Source organism: Miscanthus floridulus, chromosome 8 (genome assembly GCF_019320115.1).
Source record: "Miscanthus floridulus cultivar M001 chromosome 8, ASM1932011v1, whole genome shotgun sequence".
NCBI lineage: Eukaryota > Viridiplantae > Streptophyta > Magnoliopsida > Poales > Poaceae > Miscanthus > Miscanthus floridulus.
In genome coordinates, this window is record NC_089587.1 from 117,770,902 (window position 1) to 117,779,447 (window position 8,546).

An 8,546-nucleotide genomic window follows, 5' to 3' on the forward strand; every position below is an offset into this window, starting at 1 on the left:
GTTTGAGTAGCATATTAATTCGGTACTAGGGCTTATCGTAATAGAAAAATTATATCTTTCGTGTATGGTGTTCGATAAAGATACTTCGTATTTCAAAATTATATCCCTTGATCTACAGCTTTAAAGTTGAGTTTTCTCATTTAAAATTTCAGCAACATATCAATCTCAAAAAATATATGATGCAATCTTAAACACTATTTATAGTCCGACCTCAAGACGAAATACGCAGACGATCATTGGATAAATGTCAAAGGTTCCCACGCTCATATATACTAGTGCAAGGCGTGCGCCATCGCGCGCGTAGGCAGGTGCAGAAAAGATCTAGAATATGGAGTACATAGACTGTAATAAGCAGCTGTTGGTTTCATAAGCAGCATGGTCTAATTTGCATTCAGAGTCACAGGGTCTAATTGGGACCGAATGTGAACAAGCCGAGATAAGTTGGGCCTGTATGTTTTGAGGTCATGGTTATCATCGCCATTACACAAAAAATAGTAACACAGGGCACAACGGATTGAATTTGACTGCAAAGATCTGTACTTAGTTTTCTGGCACAGAGAAAATAGATAGGATTTGAGCAGAAGTATTTTAAAGCGTACACAGTATTGAGAAGGTCTAAAAGTCCATAAACATGTTGCCATATTCTGTCCTCGAGGCGGCGTTATCTATAGATAAATAGGTTTCACATGTCGAGGTGGACTCAGTTGTTTGGTTCTGTGAATCCATACCTGTATAAAATCATAGTATTAGGAAGAAAGCATATGTCTGCAAAATTAGATGACAGGAATTCATAGTAAAAACTGGAGGCTCAATATACCCTGGAGGAGAAAGAACCCAATACAGATGTAGGCAACGCCAAACTGATTCAAAGGTGAAATGAGAAAAACAAATAGTATAATATAAAACAGTTAGAACTTTTTTTTGAAGAGGCCTTTGTGGAGTTAGCAAACCCAACACAGATCTAGGCAGCGCCAACCTGATTAGAAGGCCCTGGATCATAGGAAAAGAAGAGTAGAAAGGAAACCTTTAAAAATTTTAGAGGCCTCAAAAAGATATGAATCATGATTTGATCAAGATGTTTTCAAGGCACCAGAGTAGACGTATAATGATAGAGAAAGCTGGATTCATAGTGCATTTGGTAAATTGAATAATAGATAAGTACTCATACACGAGCTAGAATGTTTGTTGTACCTATATTTTTGTAGATGTAACCACAAACATGTATGATAGGAGCGGTTCCATTTGGAGTAGAGTAGAACGGCATGAAGTAATTAATTCTGTGAACTAAAGAAGCAAATTCTTAACTTCGTAAATCATGAAATGTTGGTCTAAAAAGTGACCTTACTTTTTTCCCCTATAGGCTGATGATAACCTTCATTTCAGAAAAAAGATACATTAAAAGGGCAAGAACTGGATGTATGAGATGCTAAAATGATCGGAGAGGTTTTTAACCTTTGTTTAGACAACATTACAAACACAACCTTTGTTTATCCTTTCAGTGACAAATCAAATGTGCTCATATTTAGAATACATAATTACTTGTAGGGCTAGGATTACCCGGACAAACCTTTAACATTTGACATCACTAACGGCTAAAACATCTTTTGGTTTACAAAATGCAGTCCTGGAATGTGGGATATTGCCCAAACATAAACACATTATTTTTTTCCAGAGTCCATCATAGACGGCTGAAATGCAAGGCCTGAGGATTTGAATGCTACAGCTAGCATCTTGTTGACTTATTTCTAATGGAATACCATATGTCCATGGAAAGTATATATGAGGCACTGGGCTACATGGCCATGCACAGCATATATAATTATTTAACTTGAGGAGTTAACAATTAATATTTAGTCTTAGAATCTAGCAATCAGGTACCTTCTTGTAGTCCACGAGACATCTAAGTATAGGCTAACAAACATGTAGATGGCCATGGATTTCAGCAACAAGAATGGACATTATTAAATGGGCTAGTCGTACACCAGGCAGACCTAAAGATTTTGTTTTGACAATTTTGCACATCTATAATTGTGATTTACACTTTTGTTGGAGAACCCAGACATGACCTGCAGCAAAAATGTACCTTCACATTCACAATTTGCCTGGAATTTTTAGATGCTTCGAGACTTTGATCTGAACAGCAACATCTAGATGATGAAGAGGCATCAGACATCAGCAACGCAGCAACAATCTTCCAATTGGCCAAGATCAAAGGGAGCAAGGGGTAAATGGTACAAAACCTAATCATCACAAAATATCTGGAAACGACACATGTAAATCTCTATAATGAGATATGGTACGAAATGAAATTTCCATACCTGCGTGGATTGGCAGATAACAAGCCTGCATTTAGAGACGAGATTGATGTATCTTCATGTGCTTTACTGCCCAGTTCGTACAGAAACAGAAACTATCAATTCACACAGGCTCTAGGCACAATGTTATCCAGAAGCAATACTGAATTATGGAACTTAAATTTATCATGGAGGTATTGTAGACAGGAAAATGATGTCACAGCAACGCAAAAAAGCAGCAGCTCTAGATGACCAAGCGATTACCTAGGTACTTGTCCAGATCCTAATTTTTTTTCTTCGTTTTCATAGGAGGCCAGCCTCACTGTGGCAGAAGATTCATTATTGTGTCACCCTTGTAAGTTGTAAGCTATCACTTTGACCTGTATGTTCATGTAGATGATATAAAATGTAGCAGGTGTAGGGAAACTGAACACGTAGTTCTAAGTTGCAAGATAGTATCAGTAAACTAAAGCTAACAACAAAACAGGACAGTATGAATGTCTTTTGCTGTAACTGTGAGCACACTCGAGCTAAGCAGCAGTTGATCTCTGAGGAAAACTAAAAAGAACACCAATCAATTAGCCCTGATGAATTATACGAAAACTAACTGCATGGAACCGGCTAAAAAAACAAGGCGCTTAGTAATCCAGTGCAGATCTTGTAGAGAAAATTAAGCAGGCAACCACATGTCCATTGAATCGAGGTAAAGACAATGCAATAAGAAAATGCAGATACGTTCCAGAAAAAATAAAATACACTCACAGCGAGCAACAAATTACTATGTTTGGTAGCCAAAAAAAGCTATTGTTATGCCATGTGAATCTGTAGGGAATGCTTTTTCCTCAGTTTATCTTTTTTAGCAAAGATGAAACCACAATCCTAGCATGTAGAGAATGACTGCTCCTTGTTTACCTCTCATCGCTTGATAGCCAGTTTTGAGAGCTGCAGCCATTTCCCCTGTGCATGAGGCTCTTATCGGTCCATCTTCATGACCATTCTGGATTAAGTCTGAGAGCTGGACAGATAAGAGAGAGCACGCGGCATTGTCTGTAGAACAAAGTTTCAATTAGACCAATCAATTCAGGTTCAAGATAGCATAGTAACGAACGGATATTTCAAATTCACAGGAATCTGTCTCTAACATATAGTTCAGACTATGAACTCAAGCATAGAAAATACAAAAGAGCCATTAGAGTGCACAGAAATATATGGTATGCGTTATGTGGTTACGGTATTTTTTAAAGTTGGATAAAGAGCAATCAATGTTGTGCGCCTACAAATATTTTTGTACCTGAAAAATTTAGATCTATGACAACATTGTTTAGCTTCAAAAGACCATCATAATATACATGTCGAATAATGAACATAGAATCTAGAGTATGAAACTAAAAGGGGAAGAAAAGCATTACGTGAAGGATAGGGATAAAGAGATTACGACCAGCATTGTTTTCTATGCTTGGAAATTCCAATTGCAGTACTGTATCCTGCATTGAGAACAAACAACAACAACAAAATGGTACTGATCAGCAGGGGCAATGTGTACTAACCTCCAAAACTAAAGGTAAACGTAGTACAAAGGGCACAATATATACTAACCTCTAAATTGTACTGACCAGCAGGGGTAGTGTAGCTTAAGCGTAAATGTGTTAGTTGATGTACCAAAAGGACAAGACCAAAACATACAAGGAAGAAAAGAAAGAGGATAGATCTGTAGCAAACCGAAACAGAGGGACCCATTGCAGCCACCCAAGAATTTGTCTTGAAGGTCAGGAAAAAATTAGCAGACATGTAAAGCTGGCCCGACAACGTCAAGGCGTAAAAAATGTGAATACAAATGTTTTCCTTAAATCAAGCTTTGGAAGTCTATGAGTAACAAGCTGGCACAGCGAAACAACTAAAATTAGGACTACACACATAGGTGTTTATGCAGCAACCAGGTACAATAGCCATAAATACAGGGCCGAAACACTTCAATGAGGTATATCCAATCCTTTTTTTTTTCCACCAGTAGCTCTATTTACAAATACTAACGAATAGAATATAGACTGACAATTTTGGGTGGACTGTAAACATGAAAGTGTTATATCCTGTGTGCGATTAGATGCTTTAAGCAAGAGCTCAAAAAATCCCTACAGCAATGTTAAGGGTGTTGTTCCACTTTTAAGAAATGGATTGCTGTGTCAGATCTATGAAAAAGAATTAGATAACATTTGCAAGGCTAACCTATTTTTTGAAAGAGAAATTACCCTCTTGGCATGGATGTTTGGTAAGTGAGAATAAAATTCATCCCAAAACCAAATATGTCAATAGGCAAACATTCAATATCAGCTGAACACACATGGCAGCTGATGTAGAGCTGTTATTCTAAAAATGATGAAATCCCTTAATAGTAGCACGGAAAAGGCGTGGGATCTAATTTGCTCGCTATGAGGACTTGGGAGTGATGCCATGATGCCTATGCTGACCAAGATGGCAACACCTAAGTTCTATAGAGATAACTTAGACATCACCAATTTCGAAGCATGCTAAATTCAGCCTCAAACATAAAATTTGAACAAGCTGGTAACAATAGTGACTACCTGCTTGGCCTGAAACAAACATGGTCCACCCAAAATAAAATACACTCAAGACAACCACCAAGTCGGATGAAGCAAATAGCTATGTGAGAACTAAGAGCTGTTCTAGATTTAAAAAGTAGCTAAGTAGACATTAACGGTACGTACAGCAAGAAACACCAGGAAACCTGCAGCCAAATTTCTAGCGAAAAGATGAGGACAAAGCAGTAGCTAAGTAGACATTAACGGTACGTACAGCAAGAAACACCAGGAAACCTGCAGCCAAATTTGTAGCGAAAAGATGAGGACAAGCAGCTAGGGTTTCCTGTAGCACAGGCGGACAGTTCGTGTGCATATAGATCCGCGTCCATAGCGAAGGGGAGCGAGCCTCCGCGAACGCTGGGAGAGGGAGATCCGGCAGGAAGAGGTAAGGAAAGAGGGGGGGGGGGGGGGACCAAACCGAGGAGGGGACGATGCGACGAACGCCGGGAGCAGGCTGCGCCGGGGGGCAGGCGCGCGCCGCGGCCAGTGCCGGGTTTCGCGGGCGCCGCCCCGTGCCAGGAGGCGGCCAGCACCAGGGCCGTGGGCGCGTTTGCGGCGCACACCGGCGGCGCCGCCGCCCAGGCCGTGCGCACGTGGAGTTGCCCGCGCCGGGGCCGGGCCGGTGCGGCACCACGTCGAGAGAGAGCGAGAGAGGTAGAGAGGGAGAAGGATAGGGAGAGGGAGGGGAGGCGCAGGCGGGGAGGGGACGGGTTGCGGGCGGCGGAGGCGGCGCGCCGCGAGAGGAGCATGAGGGGAGGCCGGGCGTGGGAGGGAGGCCTTTTTTCGCGAAGGGAGGCATCAATTTATTTGGGATGAACGGGGCGAGGTGGCTCGCTACTGGGCATCGGATGAAGAGATCGGACGGCTGACGCTTTGAGGGCGACGTGGATGGGCTAGGAGGCGGCCAAAGTCTCCTGGTTTGATAAGAGTAGATGAGTTTAGAGCACCGAGCACGACACAATTTGTTGGATAAATTTTCTGCAAATCATCTGGATAGATGCGTATGTTGCGTTGGATTTGCGGTCATACAAGAAGGGATCGAGTTCGGAACGATGATATACGTGAGAGATTAGGGGTAGCGCCAATTGAAGAAAAGCTTGTCCAACACCGGTTGAGATGGTTTGGACATGTGCAACGAAGACCTCCAGATGCACCGGTGCGTAGTGGAATCCTAAGTCAGGATAGTAACGTGAAGAGAGGCAGAGGAAGACCGAAGTTGACTTGGGTAGAGGCAATAAAAGGAGACTTGAAAGGATGGAATATACCTAAAGACTTAGCCTTAGATAGGAGTGCTTGGAAGACAGCTATTCACGTGCCTGAACCTTGATTGCTTCTGATGGGTTTCAACTCTAGCCTACCCCAACTTGTTTGGGACTTAAAGGCTTTGTTGTTGTTGTTGTTGTTGTTGTTGTATCATCTGGATAGACTACGCAATAAGTTATACCCTCATTGCAACCACGGACATATTTGCTAGTAAAAATAAAACAAAAAACAAACATTTGTCACGGAATTACCAGGTCACTCCATCCATAGATCCTGCATTTCAGAGTAGAATAGTTTTTCAGATTTTCAAGGCAACGCGAAATTAAAGCATGGTTTTGCAGCCTCTGAACTCAGCTCTGGTTCTGCCCCGCGGCGATTGCATCGGCGAAGCACTTGTGGAACCTGTCCATGCCATCCCGCGGCAGAGAGACGCCCACTTCCATCCCGCCGGCGCTGTGCCGGCTCTCCGCCACTGCCACCGCGCCGGTCTTCGCCACGGACACTATGTCCACCTTCTCCGGACGGCCGAACCCCAGGTCCAGATCGTAGACGCGGAACCTCGGCGAGCCGGCCACTGACAGCATGCCAATGGAGCTGGCAACCCCGATGATGCAGTCCCCCCACGCGTCCATGCTGGATGTCCCGATGCCGCTCGCCGCCTCGTTGATTGTTGCGGCGACCGTGGCGCACGAGCTGAACAGGCCGCCCGCGCCGGCGGCCGCGACCTCTTCTCTGGGTGCCAGGCAGAGCGCAGGGCCGATGCAGTTGCCGAGGTAGTTGTCCGGGAGGGGAGGCTTCATCTGCGAGCGGTGGTCCACGGGACAGAGCAAGCAGGCTCTGGCTCGGTCGCCGCCGGTGCGCGCAGCTGACGTTGCCATGGCCTTTGTGTCGTCTTTGGCCCGAAGATAGCACGACCAGACGAAGCCCAAGGTGGCGACCAGCGAGGTGCACCGGGGCGGCGCGACGCCGCGCCGCGCTGCCTCGGCGGCCACGACATCCTTGACGCGCTGCACGTCGTCCTTGGACAGCGTGAAGGTGGCGAGGAGCTGGTCGGCGGGCGCCTTGAAGAACTCCATCTCACCATCCGCGGTGGGCGCCGGCGCGGGTCGGCAGAAGACGTCGTAAAGGCCTCTGGGGTCGGCGAGCAGGCTCCGGTCTATGACAGGCCGCGGCGGTGACGGCGCATCTGCGCGTGCGCACGTGGCCGCCGCCCAGGTGTGCAGGAAGTGCGTGGAACCCGAGCCGTCGCAGGCGGCGTGGTGTACGGTGACGCCGACGGCGAGGCCGCGTCGCCCGGGCAGGAGCGTGGCCTGCAGGGCGAGCACGGCTCCGCCCGCCGGCAGCGGCGGCACGAGCGGCGCGATCCTGGCGACCTCCCGCGGGTCGTCGGTGGCAAGCCCGTCGATGTCGTCGTCCACGCCACCGGCGGCGGCGGCGTCGTACTCGGCGACGGTGAAGGCGACGCCGTCTCCAGGGCGGTAGTAGAGCTCGTAGTGGTTGGACGTGCCCGGGGTGAGCCGGAGGCGGCCGGCGAGGGGGTAGAAGACGCGGACGGCCTGGGACAGGGAGGTCTTGAGGTTGGAGAGGATTGCGGGGACGTCGGCGTCCGGGGCGAGGCGGTAGAGGAAGAGGCGCTCTACGGGCGGCACGCTCAGCCAGAAGATGTCGAAGAAGGTGAGCGGGAGGGAGCACTCCGGCGGGGCAGAACCTGATGGTAAGGGAGAGGGACGCATGACGGCGCTGTCGAGGATGCGGATGCGAGGAGGTGACGAGGCGGAGGCTCCGGCACGCTGCTGCTGCTCCTGCGCCACGGCCATGGCCATTATTGCCGTCGCTGGTATGGACGTGCTTGCTCCGGTGGTCTCAGCTTGGCAGCTTCTTCCACTCAGCTGCTGAGTGTGCCATGGCCATTATTGCCGTCGCCGGGAGGAAGAAGCTCGTCGCCGGGTGGATCCGCTCGCCAGCGCCAGGAGGAAGAAGCCACGCCGGCGTCCCGACCGCTCGTCGGCGGCCGCAGCGAGATGGATTTGGAGACGAGATTTGGGGAAATCTGGAGAAGGCCTGCGGAGAAATATCTTCAGGAGAGAGAGTGGGGAGAGATGAAGAAAGGTGTGCGAGGACGACTTAGGTGTTTAGTCGTTTTTTTTATTGAATGTTAATATATGCACGGAGTATTAAATATATATTAATTATGAAATTAATTATATAGTTTATGATTAATTTGTGAGACGAATCTTTTGAATCTAATTGGTCCATGATTTGACAATGGTTTGCTATAATAAACATGTGTTAATGACGGATTAATTAGGCTTAAAAATTCATCTCGTAGAGTACTGACGAATTATGTAATTTATTTTTTATTAGTATCCGAACACCCCATTCAACATCCTTA

At 46.6% G+C, this 8,546-nt stretch overlaps 1 protein-coding gene across 14 annotated transcripts; it reads right to left on the reverse strand.

Moving 5' to 3' along the window:
- Positions 1-349: 349 nt before the first annotated feature.
- LOC136477216 (malonyl-CoA:anthocyanidin 5-O-glucoside-6''-O-malonyltransferase-like) lies at positions 350-8,276 on the reverse strand. Of its 14 annotated transcripts, none has more exons than XM_066475307.1 (6): positions 3,891-8,276; positions 3,704-3,778; positions 3,207-3,341; positions 2,559-2,674; positions 2,319-2,384; positions 350-2,147 (listed from the first exon to the last, which is right to left on the reverse strand). In XM_066475307.1, the coding sequence occupies exon 1, from the start codon at positions 7,975-7,977 to the stop codon at positions 6,505-6,507; it is 1,473 nt and encodes a 490-aa protein (XP_066331404.1). In that variant the 5' UTR covers positions 7,978-8,276; the 3' UTR covers positions 350-2,147; positions 2,319-2,384; positions 2,559-2,674; positions 3,207-3,341; positions 3,704-3,778; positions 3,891-6,504. The 14 variants fall into 14 exon arrangements, with proteins under 14 accessions (XP_066331404.1, XP_066331402.1, XP_066331400.1 ...); XM_066475305.1 differs by having other exon boundaries at positions 350-2,191; XM_066475303.1 differs by having other exon boundaries at positions 350-2,258.
- Positions 8,277-8,546: the final 270 nt, after the last annotated feature.

Coding starts and splice junctions, on each gene's coding strand:
- LOC136477216 (XM_066475302.1), bottom strand. CDS start 7,977: ATGGCCATGGCCGTGGCGCAGGAGCAGCAGCAGCGTGCCGGAGCCTCC.